Source organism: Hemiscyllium ocellatum, chromosome 22, assembly GCF_020745735.1.
Source record: "Hemiscyllium ocellatum isolate sHemOce1 chromosome 22, sHemOce1.pat.X.cur, whole genome shotgun sequence".
Taxonomy (NCBI): domain Eukaryota; kingdom Metazoa; phylum Chordata; class Chondrichthyes; order Orectolobiformes; family Hemiscylliidae; genus Hemiscyllium; species Hemiscyllium ocellatum.
In genome coordinates this window covers 17,778,294-17,795,711 of record NC_083422.1, presented here as the reverse complement: position 1 = coordinate 17,795,711, position 17,418 = coordinate 17,778,294, and the positions used below count along the sequence as shown (strand labels likewise).

Here is a 17,418-nt window from a genome sequence, read left to right as displayed (position 1 = left end):
GTACAAACAAAATTAAAAATATTAAATTAATTCAAAGCTCACCTGTCAATACAGCTTTAGCAGACGGGTCCGCCAAGTCTAATGCTGTTCTTCCATCGGTATTCCGAATATGAGGGTCAGCTCCATGTTGCAGCAACACTGTAACCAAAACAATGAAAATAAGATTGGCATATGAAGTAACTTGCATTAAACAGCAATAACAATATTAAATTAATACATGAAACAATTCAAAATACATTGAAAATTCTATGCCAATGAGTCCACAAATTTACCTATTAAGCTGGAGTATGTTGCTTCTTTAGGGGTTTCCAATGTTAAACATTGTTATGTCTGTAACTATCATAAAGCATCTCGGGAACAAATCTGAAGAAATTGGTTCTGTTGAAAGTTAAAAGAAAATACTAGCACAGAAAAGCAGCTCAACCTTATAAGAATAAAATCTCAAGACCCATTGTCCTTCCTGTTCCCATTTAAATTTTAGAATATCAGATATTCCTCTCAATGATAGCTCCTCATTCTTACCTTCACTAGAATCATTTTAACTTGTATACTGTCACCCGTTTTAACTAGCAATCCCTGTCTCTCATATACTTCCAAGAAGCTACGTTTATTTATTTGCAGGGCCATGTCTTCTGCAATCAGAAAAAAAAAGTCCAGGCATTGTCCTTTTATCAATTAAACAAAAGTTTGGGGATAACTGCTCCTTGTGCAGTTATTGTGGTGATGCTTTGACCAGAGATGATCTGTCCATTAAAAAAAATTAAATAAAAGCTTGGGAATAACTGTCAGCTGGTACATCTCACACGGAAATACTTTAGAATCCATTTAATCAATCAGTAATTTTTTTTCATGCAGTATAAACTGATGTTTCTTTTGAGATTTGGTAGTCTTACATCTGTCCTGACATGTGCAAGATGAAAAGCTTTGACTGCGTGTCACTTTTCTCAGCAGGATTAAAAAGATGAAAGGGCAAGAGAAAGGAAAATGGCTTTCTGTGTAAGCAAGTGAGTGGTTAACTATTAAATGCCCTCTGGAATTAGGGACGTGCAAAAAAATGCTGACCTTGTCAGCGATGCATACATCTCAAAACAATTTTTTACAAAGCACCACGGTTCAGCCAGATATGAATTATTGCGAGCAGTGACAAATCTCACAGCATAAGAAGTATAAATTGTCCTTGAAAGAAAACAATGGTTTATCAGAATAACTGGACTCCAAAAGATTTAGGCTAGTGCTGACTACAGACAAAGGCAATATGCTCTGGAATTTAAAAAAGTTAAGGAACAATTTACTCAAGCTGTAAGATTTTAAGAGAAAACTGAAAGAAAAAATGTACCCCATTTTCACTAATTGCGGGACTTTTGGGTAGGACTAAGGGCACAGCTTAGAGAAAGAGCCGGACCATGCAGGAATGAAATTAGCAAATACCTCTTCACAAAGGGAGAGAGAAATTTGGAACAGACTTCTACAAATAGCCAATAAAGTTAGATCATACGGAAATTTTAGAATGTATTTAGGTATTTGGCCATTTACATGAGGCAAAGGCAGGCATTTGGAGATAAGTCACAAATCAGATACGATCTAATTGAAAGCTAACTATCTTGTGGGCTAAATGGTCATCACTAACTTCTGTTTAAATTCAAAGAGGATTAAAGTACTATCATAATTGCTTATGTTGCTACCTGAAAATTCAAATGAGTGAAGGTTATGAAGTGCCTTAATTTTCTTATTTGAAGTATGAACATGTCTGCTTCCCTGTTTACTGACACTGCTGCTGAGTACCAAAAGATTAGCATCAAACTGAAGTTGCTGTCAGAAAGATTAAAGCAACATGCAATAATTTTTTTTGTGGGCAGCTTTGAGGACAGGTAAAAGTGCTGACAAACTAGCCCAAAAACAAGTTCTTCCAAACCACAGGCCATATTTAAATGTCTTAAATATTAGAAACAGCAAGATGTATTTAAGAGAAAACTGACCAAAGAAGAGCAAAAAAGGAATGGAAGAATATGTTGATATAGTTAGAGTATGAATGAAAGGAGGCTCACTTGGGGCCTATATACTGGTATGGACCAGTTGGGCTCAGTGGATTATTTCTGTTGGATTTGTATGAAAAATCTCAAATTACTACAGCTTTGAAGATCTGCCAGTATTAGGTATAATACAGATTGCTGTGCATGGCTTTGTACAAAGTCATTGAATTTACAGGAGATGGACCTAATTTGTCTTTAGAACTCATGCAAATGTTTGTCTCTCTTGCCACTGGCATACACTCTTTGTACAGTCTATATGAATGGCAGTCTGAGCTAACAGAACCATATAGGAAGGCGAAATAGGTTGAAGTAAATAGTGTGGTACAGAAGAGAAGTGAAATATACATTACTGAAATGGAGAATAGGAGAAAGTGAGGTCTGCAGATGCTGAAGATCAGAGCTGAAAATGTGTTGCTGGAAAAGCACAGCAAGTCAGGCAGCATCCAAGGAACAGGAGATTCGACGTTTCTACAGGATTCCTGAAGAAGGGCTTATCCCAAAACGTCGAATCTCCCGTTCCTTGGATGCTGCCTGACCTGCTGCGCTTTTCCAGCAAAACATTTTCAGCTCAGAAATGGAGAATACTAAAGCCTGCAAATACCATTGGTTGTTATGAATTTTTAGACAAAATTTCCTCTGAAATTGGTATAAAAAATGAGGTCTGCAGATGCTGGAGATCACAGCTGCAAATGTGTTGCTGGTCAAAGCACAGCAGGTTAGGCAGCATCTCAGGAATAGAGAATTCGACGTTTCGAGCATAAGCCCTTCATCAGGAATAAGAGAGAGAGAGCCAAGCCGGCTGAGATAAAAGGTAGGGAGGAGGGACTAGGGGGAGGGGCGATGGAGGTGGGATAGGTGGAAGGAGGTCAAGGTGAGGGTGATAGGCCGGAGTGGGGTGGGGGCGGAGAGGTCAGGAAGAGGATTGCAGGTTAGGAGGGCGGTGCTGAGTTGAGGGAACCGACTGAGACAAGGTGGGGGGAGGGGAAATGAGGAAGCTGGAGAAATCTGAATTCATACCTTGTGGTTGGAGGGTTCCCAGGCGGAAGATGAGGTCTGAAATTGGTATATCAGCTCAAAACAAATCACTAAATTTTAAGTCAAATTGCATTCCAAACACCTGAATATATTTTATGCTTGTTTTGAAATATGTTAATTTCAAAGCTGACCCAATCCACATAACATACACAAACTCCTGGGATGAGTTATCCCTCACTCGTTTTCTATTAATTGTTTTATTAGACAGCCTTTCCTTTGGACAAAAACACCATTCAGAAAATTTTAAAAAGTTCTTGATTATGATTTGTCTGAGCTTGCTGAGAAACTGACACCATTCAATAACATAATATCTCTTATATTTGACACCAAGTGCATAATGTATTAAAGGGATATTTGAATAGCAGAGAAAGTGCTCAGTCAAGCACGCAGTTTCAAGCAACAACTTAAGTAATTTCTGGTGTTTAGGGAATGTGTTTATTTAAATTTTGGTACAATTTCTAATGATGGAAGGATTACACTGAATGAGTCAAGAGGCCACAACTCCAGCAGCACAGATTTAAATATGAAAGCTATTTTTAAAGTAAATCATTTAAAACCAGGTTACACGCAGATGCTGGAATACTGATTAATTTATATCTCTGTAATATGTTTTTAATATTCAAATAGAACCTACTAACCACTAAAAATACATGGTTAAATTACATTGTAAAGTGCTGTTCAATTGCATTGGCTAATAGCATATTTTGCTTTTAGCAATATGTAAATGATTTCAAGTTGAAAGACTAAAGACAATTTATCTCCATTACAGCAATTATACTCAAAAGTAGAAATTGGCACCCTTAAATGTTTAAAGAACAAGTAACTATCCCAAAATACTGGAAAACATATAGAATATGAAATATACTTTTGTAAATCAAAAGATAAATTTCTAAATCCTCTCAGAAATCAAGTTTTGTGCCTTTGGTACATCTAATCTGCCAGGGCGAAGAAAACTGAATTCTTTTTATATTTTAAAAGGCAACTTAAAAATAATTAGAGACATCGGTTTAAGTTTTCTGCAGCAATCAAAACATTACATTTTTAAAGTACATCAGCATTTCTAGACAGCATAGTATACTATCTAAATTAAAGCAGCTTAATAGTGAATGGATTGATTGATCTTGCATTGCCATGAGCAACCAACGTAACCAGGATGTTGAAAATACTGCTTAATTTTCTCTTATGCATCTTAAATCTTTGAAATTATATACTGATTTATTGATAAGACCTTTTAGTGATCTATCCTGATGAAATCTTAGACAATTAATCTCAATTTTATTTATACCATTGAACCTAAAAAGTCAAGTCTTCAGAGTTCTCACTGTCGAGATTGATTGCATCATATATTTATAGATGGTCCTCCTGTTTGGAGAACACTTGCATCTTTGAATTCCTGAAATGTTTGCACCATGTCATAGTGCCAGCACTGGACAAGTCAGATACCGGAATGAAATCATTTAACATGGTCATTCACTGAAATGAAGAACTCACAGCCTTGTGTCCATAACAAGAAAGCACAACTTTAATATACAATAATCCGGTATTGGAACAGGCCTTTTGGCCCACCATGCCTGAACTGATTCTTAATGCTCATTTAGACCTGCTCCTTATTGCCCATGTGCTGCTTCTATCCCTTTGTTCACCTCCTATTCTTGCGTCTATCAAGGAATGCGTTAAATGTTGCTAACGTGTCTGCGTCCAACACCTCCACTGGCAGTGCGTTCCAGGCACCTATCACCCATTGAGAAAAACTTTCACTGTACTCCCCCGCTAAAAACTTTTCCCCTCACCTTGAACCTATGCCATTTTGTAGTTGACCTTTCTACTCTGGGAAAAAGCCTCTGACTATCCATCCTATCTCTGCCTCTCAATTTTGTAGACCTCTAGTCAGGTCGGCCCTCAGCTCCATCTTTCCAGTGAAAGACGAGTTTATCCAACCTCTCCTCATAACTAAAACTCTCCAAGACAAGCAACATCCTGGTAAGCCTTCTCTGTCCCCTCTCTAAAGTATCCATTTCCTTCCGGCAGTGTGATGACCAGAGCTGTGCACAAAATTTCAAATGTGGCCCTAAAGCTCAGTACAGCTATAACATAGCTTGCTGACCTTTACGTCTGATGTCCCACCCAATGGAGGCAAGCATGTTGTATGCCTCTTTGGCCATTGTATCCACCAGTGTTGCCACTTTCAGGGACCTGTATGCCCAGATGCCTCTGCATAGCTATGCTCTGAAGGGTTCTGCCATATATTGTATAATTATGCAAAAGACAAAAACACAAGGTATTCAAATCTAGAAGAGTTTGAAAAATCTTAAAACACACAAGAACCAAAGGCTCATCTATTCCCCAATACCATCACTTTGTAGTTTCGCACTCAAAGTATAGAATCATAAACACAGCACATTAACAATTTACATGGCAGGTCCCTGCCCCCTGATACATATCAGATTAGGTCAATATTTTACAAAGATTTCTCTCTGACTTTGTTTTTTTTTTCAAATCTTTCATAATAGTAACCAACACCTTTATGCCACCAATTTGAAATCCAAACTTGAAAAAAGGTTTCAGACACCTTTCATCACACTTGATTTGAAACTTAAACAATGCATAAAGTTTCTTGTTGCTATAATTTAGTTTATTTGATTCAAAGTAAATTAAACATGTAAAATGGCTGTATGTATTGATCATTTAGAAATCACCAAGTTACACTATGCTTTCGTTTTTAAAGCAGGTAAAAGATTAAAGCAGAACACCTTTAGACAAGAATTTAGGGCACTGTTTTTCTATGAAATCAATTCTACAAGGGATGAAAAAGGTTTTCTTGATTATGAAATTCCAATATTATACTTCACTATGGTTCTATTTGCACTGAGTCCACATTTAATGATTGCAAGAAAAAGGAGCAATAAATCTGAAATCAAAGAGAAATATATTTTCTCAGTGGATAAAACAGAGAACTCAATGTTACGTTGCTCACTTGAGTTGAATACTACAGATGCATTAAAAGGGCTTAATTAACTATAAATAAGCACCATAGCAATTAATATGGTCTAAAGTACTGAAGAGAAAAATCAAACTATTATGTGAAGGCAGGGGTAAGCATTTATGGAGGAACTGCAGTCACAAATCTCCATAGACAAGATACCAGAGTATATAACACTCATATTGGGCTTGTTTTGCCATTGTGTTTGTGTGGCCTGCAAACACTTGCTCTACTAATGTTTGATTTTGTCAACAGTTTGCTGTAATTATATGAAAGTCATGCACATGTGCAATAAATCAACAAATACCAATACTTTTACTCACCTATGCAGCCTGTAAGCTGTAGCACAGAGCTTTACAAAAGAACAAGTATCTAGATAAACCCATTTTTTGAAAGAAATAAAATGAAAATTCCACGACAAAATGTCCAACTTTTACAGCAACCCATAACACAGTCACCTGGATAAACCCATTACTTAGAAAAATATAACTTTTGAAGAAACATTACTATCATAAAAAAATGCTAATTATATCACAGAACAGGTCATCTGACCAAGATGGCAGTGCATATGCTCCTTTGAGTGAATCTCCTATTCATTTCAAACGCGTCTCAATTCAAATGTTGATTGTCCATTCATTTAAAGATTGGAAGCCCGTCTATATCCAGGAATGTACTGCCTCAACTCAAACAATCAGTGAAATGAAAAGGAACTTTAAAGCACAGCAGCTAGATAAAAATCAGCATTTATTTTCCCTTCTGTAGTGAGTCAGATATTGATTTTTTTTGCAGCCTAATATAATCTTCCTCGCATCATTACCTTATCTCCAAAGAAATAAATGAGAAATTGTTTTTAAGTTTGGTCATTGCTTTATATACTGCTTTTGCTTTGCATTAGAATGTTCACAAGCAGATCTTGCACCACCAACAGCAATTGCCTAACAAAGTGCTCAGCCTCATTAATCCATTACCTTAGCAGTGAGGCTCTAGTGAGCCAGTGGTTATTATTGCATGCAGAGTTAGAAGACTTCAAATCCAAAAGATATTTACCAGTTTATTATAAAACTGACAACCAAATATAAAAGTTCAACAGCATATGAGGTAGGGTTTTTGCAGGATCTGATGTTAAGAATATATGCAAATAGACTATTGTACAAACAAAAGTTCATGCTCAACATTAGTAAACACAATTGTGTGTGCTTGCTGTTTAGAAAATTAAATACTTCAAAACGCTTAATTGACATAAGTTGATGTTGCTGCATGAAAATTGCGTATCAAGAACATCCTCTTATTGCTGATATAAAACAATCCAATTCCAATGACTTTCTCCTGTTCCTACAAAGTGTAATAGGTTTTATGAAGTGACTGTTAATTTATAAAAAAAGAAACAAAATTATTTTTTCAAGTTTAGGAACGCTTACCTATGCATACGTCAATTTTGCCTTTGATGGCAGCCTCATGGAGAGGTGTGTAGTTCCAATTATCCCGAGCATTAGAATCAGCACCATGACACAGCAACAGATTGACAACTTCTGCATGCCCAAATGAACAGGCATTATGCAGAGGAATAAGGCCTCCATCATCTCTTGCATGGACATTGGCACCACTCTGTAGCAAAAATTCAACTACATCCTTCCGTCCAAATCCTAGAGGGATTGATGTATAGTCATTTAAGTAATCACTAATCACAATATAAGGCATTCTGAAGTAATTAGCTAACAACTCCTTCTTTAGACTTTTGATTATTTTTCACTGAATGCTTCTTTGACAATTTCTCAAATAACCATATGCCAAAAGCAATTTTTCAGGGAGAAATTTCTAAAAGTACATTTTGGCCAACTAATAATGAGGTTAAGGCATTTCAAAATAAGTGTGAACTGAAATGTAAAACCTCACCACGATGGTGAATGCAAATTAAAACTTAAGTTAAACAACAAATGAATTATGCTTGATGATTTTATTTAAATTGTTGAAATATTTAAACCAAAACATCCATGTAGGATGCAGGAAAACTTATGGCAACTGTCTCCAGAAACAGTGTATTTGAAATTGATATCTACAGTAACTTCCAATACAATTATTGCACTTAGATTCTCGTACAAAAGAATTGCCAAACTTCATTTATTCCCTCTTTATTAAGGTCAGAGTTACTTTTTGAAGGAAACAACATTGGAAGACCATTTTCAAAGCAGCAAATAAATTCTCTAATGTAGCTTACCCTGTAATTTAAAAGCGGATTCACAATTAAGATCAGGTTAAAACAGAAGCTATGACTAGAGGGCCATGAGTATGACACAGAAGAGAGCCTTAACACCAGTGACTGGGACAAGAGAACATGTGAGAAGGTAGCAGTGGCTCCACTGGAATGGGAAATGTCTAGCTATCAGGAAGCTAAGACATGGCTGACATTAGTGAAAAATAGCTATCAAAGATGCAACAGTCACAGAAAATGGAGCCTAAAGCAGTGAAAGCAGGAAAGAATGGTCAGTCAGATTGGCAGTAAAATGAAGTTGGATCTCAGATGATCGACAGGAAACGAGATTCAGAAGAATGTCATTTGAGCAGGTAAGATTAGCTATTTTAAACAAGAGGTAATGTAAGTAATTGGCACAACATACATCACTACTTATTTGACAAAGACTGGAATAATGCTAACAGGCTGCAGTCTTCATAGAAAAATAGAAAGTTGACAGTCAGCAGATGGTTTTAAGCAACATCCAGAATTACTACATCATTTGAATTTAGTTTCACTGGCATGTCTTGCTGTTCCTTATTCCTCCGTCATTTTTGCTCTCTCACTATGCAAGCTGTTATATTGTAGGAAATGGTATGTGGAACATGCCAATTTCATGCCATCCCACTGGGACTTTTCCTTCACCCTTGCACCCACGTTCAACATCTTTTTTCTATCTTCCCTCAGCTCCAATCACTGTCCCAATCTCTTCAATATCTAACAAACCCAGTCATCCTCTCAACATCATTCACTCCATCATTTATTTTAGCTTGCACAAGGGCTAGCAGGTTATAAGAGCGTTACTGGCTGGGATAGCATTTATTGCCTATTTATAATTCCTCAAGGTATTGGTTCTGAGCTACTTTGAATCACTGCAGTCCATGTGGTATGTTTTGGCACTTTATAACGCTTAAGAATAATTAATTGTAAAATACAGGATGAGATCAAAGTTACTGCAGCAGAGACACTTCTCTCAAAAATGACATGGTACTAACATTATGTAGCATTACTGGTAGAACCACTTTTGCTTTGTTTGTTCTAGTCACATGTAATATTGCATCCAACACCCAGCCCAGAGAATAAATATAATTATATGTGGCAGTCAATTCTTCACCAACCTGAAAAACACATTCCTCAGCTGCAATTGTGCCCAGGTTTGAGCCCAAAACCCCACGGTTTCATTTCTCTGCAGTTCTAGGGCATAGATTTCAGTTTTACCTTAGAGAATCAACAAAATTGTAAACTTTAAATTTTCCAAACACTTGCACTGTTGTTCCACAAATATTTGCTGCTTTAGTACCTAAAGCAATGTGCATCATATGCAACAAGACCCGGTCCAACATTCAGGCTTAGGCTGATAAGTGGCAAGTAACATTTATGGCATACAAGTAGTAAGAAATCTCCTCTTGATATTCCTAAACCAAAACTACCTCACTACTAATGTCCTAAGGATTACCACTGACCAGAAACTGAACTGAGCCAGCCATATAAATACTGCAGCTACGTCAGGTCAGAGGTTGTGAATTCTGCAGCAACTACTGCACCACCCGATTCCTCAAAGCAGACCCACCAACGCAGAAGTCATGAACTTGATTGAATTGTCTTCACACTGGTCTGGATGAGTGCAGCTCCAACATTTAACAAGTTTGATATAATCCAGAACAAACCAGCCTATTTGACTGACATCATATCTATGTTAATGATTCAGTTCCTTAACAAGTGTACATTGGCAGTGTGCACCAACTACCAGGTGCACTGTAGCAACTCACCAAAATCACCAAGTCCCCATAAAAGTACAAGGCAGCAGATGTACGCAAAACCATCACCTAAAACTTCTCCTCCATGTCATCCATCATAACTTGGAACTCTCTCATGTTCCTGGTCATCGTTCCTGGGGCGGCACAGTGGCTCAGAAGTTAGCACTGCTACCTCACAGCACCAGGGTCCAGGGTTCTGTGTGGAGTTTGCACATTCTCCCTGTGTCTGTGTGGGTTTCCTCTGGGTGCTCCAGTTTCCCCCCACAATCCAAAATCCAAAATAATGTGCAGGTCACGTGAATTGGCCATACTAAATTGCCTAGTGTTAGGTGTGTTAGTCAGGGGTAAATATAGGCTAGGGGAATGGGTTTGGATGGGCTTTTCTTCAGAGGGGCGGTGTGGACTTGTTGGGCCGAAGAGCCAGTTTCCACATTGTGGAGAATCTGATCTAATCTAATCTCAAAACCCTGGAACTTCCTCTGTATCAGAACTGTAGGTATACCCACATAAAATTGACTGCAGTGTTTCAAGGCGGCAACTTACCAGCAATCTCGTAAGGGCTCAATCCAACAACAAATTTAAAAGATACTGCAAACTTGCAGTTAACACCACTTATTTTCCCCCGGTGCAGACATCCTCAATAGTTGTATCAGTGAATAAATCTTCATAAGATTTGAAATGTTGAAGCAAAAAAATTGTCACAACTTTGTCATTTGTTAAAATATACAATTAGATTGCTGCTAAAGCAATGTTTAATGTATTGAATTGCTAGTTTTATGTCAATTTTTGATTTGCTGTCTTGTTACCAAGTGGGGAAAAATATAGTACAATTACCAGATTGCTGATCTAAGAAGAAACCACAAAATTTTCTCATGGCATTTAAGCAGGCATGAACTGCGATTGATCAAAAACAGCACAAGTTGACCGGTGATTAAACATTTAAACCACACAAGAAAAAAACTAAAGGAAATATCAGTCTGTATAAATAGGGAATTTGTTTCTGAATTAGAACAGGTGAAGAGTTTTTTGAACTTGGACATAAAATTCTTAAGGAGTGAGTAAATACAGATAAATGGTCCACTTTTTGACCATAAATGGTTTCCCGAGCATAAATGAACAAATTAGGGGTGGGAGATCAGAAATTGGTGGATAGACAAAGCACTCAGTTAACCACTGATGAGACAACAAATACTGAACCTGGATGAGGCTGGCCGATTAATCACTGAAATGACCATGGAGGTGGATAAGTGGTGAGAATGACCATGCAGTTTAAAGCTTGCTCCCCACTGTCAATCATGCCAGAAACGTGCTTTGATGAACAAAATAATGGAGAAACTCAGACCTATGGAGAGTGAAAGAGCTAACATTTCAGGTCAAACGTACCTCTTCTACAGAATACAAAGCGGAGAGCTACTTATATTGAAACAACTGAGGGAGGGTCACCTGACCCGAAACATTAACTGATTTTTCTTTACAGATGTTGCCAGTCCTCCTGAGCTTTTCCAGCAACTTGTTTTTGTTACCAAGGTACATATATCTGACAACCCTGACCCATGCAAATACTCTATCACTGATCCACAACTTATCAGCTTGGCCATCCTTTCAGTCCTCACTTTCTCTCATCTTTTCACAAACCCAACTTAAAATCTGCGACCTTCCAGTAAAAGCACAAGACAGCAACCAACTAAGGTACTCAACATGTGAATACATCAAGGGAATGGTGAAGTTTAATCCTTACCACTACTACTTCACTGTTGCCAGAAAAAAGGGGAGGTAGCCTGACAGGAAGATTGCCACCATCCAATCCTACGACTTTAATGTAGTACGTTTCTCATCCCTTGGCTCTGCCAAGCTAGGCTATGCAAACAATTGTTAATTCACCTGCTACAGCATTACCTCCATGTGTTATGTTGCACAAAATAATTCTCAGACTATTCCAGGTATCTGAAATCACTATCATCTGATGAGCCTGTGCAACACCTCTCTCGTTTTCACACTCAACTGATTTTCTCTTCCGGTAATCTGTTACATTCCTTTTTCATCCTTTTATGGGCTTCAATCGCCATGTACAATGTGGAAAGACGCATATTGAGTCAGATTCTGCACTTTCACACATAGGACAGGCAGCCAGCCTGAACACCAAGGGAGTGTAGCCTTTTCTGGTTATGTTGTTTTAAATACTATGGGTATTGTGCTACTGACTACTGCCAGATGCAAAATATTTATTCATTTCTGAAGTCATGCCCCCTGCTTCAATTGGAAATCTACTTCTTGTCTGTAATTAGTCCTATTCTTCCTTTTACCACCCTCAGAGTATTTAAGTTCCTAGGTGTATCCCTATTCTTAGCTGCCAGTCTTTTATTTTAAAAAAAATCCTTTCTTCGCTTCTCTTATTTGTTTTCCACACTCCCTTCCGAACATTCAGTATTCAGCTTGGTTCTCAATAATATTTTCTACCAGACACCTATTGGAAGCTCACTTTCTTTATCTTAATCTCCAACTTCTTTTTCAGTCAGGGAGCTCTGGTTTGTTTGCCTCACCTGTCACTTTTGAGGGAAGATATCTAAACTGTATTCAAACCATCCCTTCTTCGAAGGTCTTATTGTTCAACTACTGCTTTTCCCATGAACCTTCAGTTCCCATGACCAAACTTTATTCTTGCCCTCTTGAAGTTTGCTCTTCCCAAATGCAATTTTACACTGCATTGTTCTTTTTTTACTATCATCCTAAAGATTATGGACATAATAATCTCTGTCTCCTAGATGTTCCCAATTGACACTTATTTGCCTAATCATCTTGTTCCCAGGTCTGGCAATGCCTCCTTTTCATTGGATCGGACAGAGTGCTGTAGAAAATTCTCCTGAACATAATTCTCTGCCCTAAACATCATCGTTATCCTCTTCTCTATTTGGGTTAAGTTCCCATGATAACTACCCGACAATCCTACACCTTTATGGAAGTTCTTTGCAGATATGTTCCTTCCCACTAGTTGGTTCATATACTACACCTAGCTATATAACTGCAACCTTCTTGTTCCTTAGCTCTAGACAAATCGATACTATTCTTGAACCCAGAGATATCCTCTTTCTCCAGTATGCACCATTATCTCCACCCCTCCTCATTTATCTTTCTTGAACACCCTAAAACCAGGAATATTTAAGTCAGTCCTACCCTTCCTTCACAGGTCTCTCTTATTGCCATATCTTAATGCTACAAGACAATGTGCGTGTGGAACTCACTAATCTAATCCTTACATTCACATTCATGCACTGTAATCCTGATTTAGAGTGCTTTAATTTCTCCTTGCACCAATTTCACCTTATAACTTAATATTCTCAATTCTGATGCTGTTTCTCCAAGCATTTTGTGCACTCTGATATTACTCCCAAATATTCTCTCCTGGTTCCCACACACTAATAAAAGTTCTGGATACAGGTTTGCTCACTGTGCTGCAAGGTTCATTTCCAGACGTTTCGTCACCATACTAGGTAACATCTTCAGTGAGCCTACGAATGAAGCAGTGGTGGTATAGCCCGCTTTCTATTTAGGAGTTTGAATTTCTTTGGGTTGGCGACATCATTTCCTATGGTGATGCCATTTCCTGTCTCCTCCTCCCCCCCCCCCAAACAGAAGGGATGGAAAATGGAATCCAAGTCAATGTATTTGTTGAGAGTTCTGCTTGGAATGCCACGCTTCTAGGAATTCTCGTGTCTCTATCTGTTTGGCTTGTCCTAGGATGGACGTGTTGTCCCAGATAATGTGGCGTCTTCCCTCATCCGTACGCAAGGATACTAGTGAGAGTGGGTCATGTCATTTTGGGGCTAGTTGATGTTCATGTATTCTGGTGGCTAGTTTTCTGCCCGTTTGTCCAATGTAGTGTTTTTTACAGTTCTTGAACGGTATTTTGTAAATGACATTAGTTTTGCTTGTTGTCTGTATAGGGTCCTTCAAGTTCCTTAGCTGCTGTTTTAGTGTGCTGGTATGTTTGTGGGCTACCATGATGCCAAGGGGTCTGAGTTGTCTGGCAGTCATTTCCGAGATGTTCTCCCCAACAAAGACATCTCGGAAATGACTGCCAGACTACTCAGACCCCTTGGCAGCATTGTAGCCCACGAACATAGCAGCACACTAAAACAACAGCTAAGGAACGTGAAAGACCCTATATAGACAATAGGCAACGAGTTGAGAAGATTTGTAGCTCAGGTTGAGCTTTTGGTTTGCTCAGTGAGCTTGAAGGTTCATTTCCAGACATTTCGTCACCCTTCAGTGGGCCTCAAGCAAAGCACTGATGAAAATTCCTGCTTTCTATTTATTAAATAGAATATTAAATAGAAAGCAGAAATTTTCAAGGGTGCTTCACCTGAGGCCCACTAAAGATGTTACCTAGTAGGGTGACAAAACGTCTGGAAATGAACCTTCAAGCTCATCAAGCAAACCCACATCCAGACAACTAGCAAAACTCATGTAATTTACAAAATACCTTGCAAGAACTGAAGCTACTACTACATTGGACAAACAGGCAGAAAACTAGCCACCAGGATACAAGAACATTAACTAGAAAATGACATTCCTGATTAAGGGCTTTTGTCCAAAACGTCAATTTTTCCTGCTCCTCAGATGCTGCCTGACCTGCTGTGCTTTTCCAGCACCACCCTAATCTTAAAAACGACATAGCCCATTCTCACTAGTATCCTTACACACAGATGAGGAAGGACATCACATTGACTGGGACAACATATCCATCCGAGGACAAGGCAAACAGAGACATGCACGAGAATTCCTAGATGCATGGCATTCCAACCGGAACTCTATCAACAAACACACTGGGGGAGTGGTGGTGGTAAATGGGATCCCAATTAAAGAAAAACAGGAAGTGCCAAAGGAAAGGAAATAATATCACCACAAAAATGACATCACAAACCCAAGGAAACTCAAACACATAAATAGAAAGTGGGCTACACCACCAGTGCTTCATTCAGAGGCTCATTGAAGATGTTACCTGGTATGGTGAAGAAACATCCGAGAGTGAACCTTCCAGCTCAGTGAGCAAATATGCATCCAGACCCTCAGCAACAAATCTTCTCAAAACTCACTAACTGATGGGAGTTAATTTAAAGCCTCCCCAAAAGACTAGCAAAACACCCAGTTCTTGTACTGTCCAGGTGTCATCTACTTCAGACACAGTCTGAGCCACTGGAAGCTCTCCAATCCATGTCATCTTTCTAGCCTCTTATTTCTGTACTAAATGGCATGCAGGACGTAAAACACAATATTATCTGCTTGCTTATGTTATAACTGACTCCTGACTGCAGGCATACATCCCTTCCTGACTGTACACCATTCTGTTCCTTTAACCAATGAATTCCTCCCATCAGGGCCAGTCATCTTTCCCTCTTGGACAGATGGCCCTGATGTTGGTACTTGGTCTGACGCTTGCCGAACTCTTGAGGAACCATCGCCCTCACTTGTATCCGGAATGGTAAGCCGATTTTGGAGTGGGATCTTGGGACTACTGCATGAGGTGTCTGATAGTCTTGGGACTGTCTGGTGGTCAATCAACCTCTACCTGTCTGTATGACCTGCAATGTAGCGGGCTTAATGGAGTGGTAGTGAAACAAGAAACAAATAAAAAAACAAATCTTTGGAAGAGGTGTGAATAGTAAAACAGTTGCAGACCAACACTGACAATATTTCCTTTCCGAATATATTCTGAAACTTCTGCAGTTGCGGAGGGGGGCTGAATGGACAACATCTGATCGACTTGCAAAAAAAATAAAAGAGCAAACAATAGCAACTTCATGTCGGAGAGAATGAAGAAGGGCCTCGAGCGAGGCCGCTATACCGTGTTACCCAGGCGGAGGGAGGGGGTGCACAGCACGGTTTTAACTTGCCTGCAGCGAAATGTAAAGGGGTCGACCTGCGTCCTGCCGTGTCCCTGGCGTTCACATTGTCGGCCCTGAGCAGTCTCCTCACCCGGGCCACATCCCCGTTCCTGCAACCCTCGAACAGCTCCCGCGTCGGGTCACGATGGGCAGACATCGCGGTCGACAAATGCTCCCCCGAGCTGGAGGCCACTCCGGGGCAGAAACGGGGCGGGTGGGGGAGCGGGGAAGGTGAGATGAGGTTGCTGGCACCCCACCCCCGTCCGCCCACCTGGCGGCCTCCAAACCGCCGGCAGGAGCCGCTCGAGCGCCGCCCGATCCTTTGTCCCGCGCGCCGGCCCCCGCCCAACCACCCGCGTCACGTGAGCACGGCCGGCCCCGAAAGACGCATGTGCGCTATTGTCATGCTTTGGAGGGAGAGGGGAGGCTGGGGTTATCTTCTGGCAAGAGTTTCCTCTCCTTGTCAGAAGTAGAAACTAAGCCAATTGTAACTCACTCCTATTGGTAGCCTTATTCAAAAATGATATACCGACCCATGATTTTAAGGGCACACCTGAGAGTTTAGGCTGTAGATAGAAAGGTGGAGGAAAGCAAAGTTAATTCTTCATTCTGACTGATTAAAGATTTAAAAGTCGCCTTATGTGTGTTCATTTCGTTTGCATGAGTTGTATGATCCTTTGATCTTTTCCTCATTAATGATGTGTTTAAGATCTTCCTCTCTCACTAACACCTGATGAAGGAGCAGTGCTCCAAAAGTTAGTGTTTTCAAATAATCCCATTGGACGATAACTTTCTACAAGCTTAGGATTCATCCTTTGATCCCTCTTGATCAGATGGACAAATGGGCTGAGAAGTGGCAAATGGAGTTTAATTCAGATAACTATGAGGTGCTGCATTTTGGGAAAGCAAATCTTAGCAGGACTTATACACTTAATGATAAAGTCCTAGGGAGTGTTGCTGAACAAAGAGACCTTGGAGTCCAGGTTCATAGCTCCTTGAAAGTGGAGTCACAGCTAGATAGGATAGTGAAGAAGGCATTTGGTATGCTTTCCTTTATTGGTCAGAGTATTGAGTACAGGAGTTGGGAGGTCATGTTGCAGCTGTACGGGGCATTGGTTAGGCCACTTGGAATATTATGTGCAGTTCTGGTCTCCTTCCTATCAGAAAGATGTTGTAAAGCTCGAAAGGGTTCATAAAATATTTACAAGGACGTTGCCAGGGTTAGAGGATTTGAGCTATAGGGAGAGGTTGACTAGGCTAAGGCTGTTTTCCCTGGAGCGTTGGAGGCTGAGGGGTTACCTTACAGAAGTTTATAAAATCATGAGGGGCATCGATAGGATAAATAGACAAAGTCTTTTCCCTGAGGTGAGGGAGTCCAGAAGTGTAGGGTGTAGATTTAGAGTGAGAGGGGAAAGACGAAAGAGACCCAAGAGGCAACTTTTTCCCACAGAGGATGGTATGTGTAGGAATGAGCTGCCAGAGGAAATGATGGAGGCTGGTATAA

General features: G+C 39.6%; 1 protein-coding gene across 3 annotated transcripts in view; it reads right to left on the bottom strand.

The window, feature by feature from the left end:
• LOC132826441 (poly [ADP-ribose] polymerase tankyrase-2) overlaps nucleotides 1–16,252 on the bottom strand; it is a 61,764-nt gene extending 45,512 nt beyond the window's left edge. For 2 of the 3 annotated variants that reach the window (XM_060842369.1, XM_060842370.1), the window contains exons 1-3: nucleotides 15,924–16,252; nucleotides 7,464–7,688; nucleotides 43–138 (exon numbers count right to left, since the gene is read on the bottom strand). In XM_060842369.1, coding sequence (XP_060698352.1) covers nucleotides 43–138; nucleotides 7,464–7,688; nucleotides 15,924–16,071 — 469 coding nt within the window. In that variant the 5' untranslated portion in view covers nucleotides 16,072–16,252. The remainder of the gene's footprint in view (nucleotides 1–42; nucleotides 139–7,463; nucleotides 7,689–15,923) is intronic. The other variant, XM_060842371.1, reaches the window with a different exon arrangement.
• Nucleotides 16,253–17,418: the final 1,166 nt, after the last annotated feature.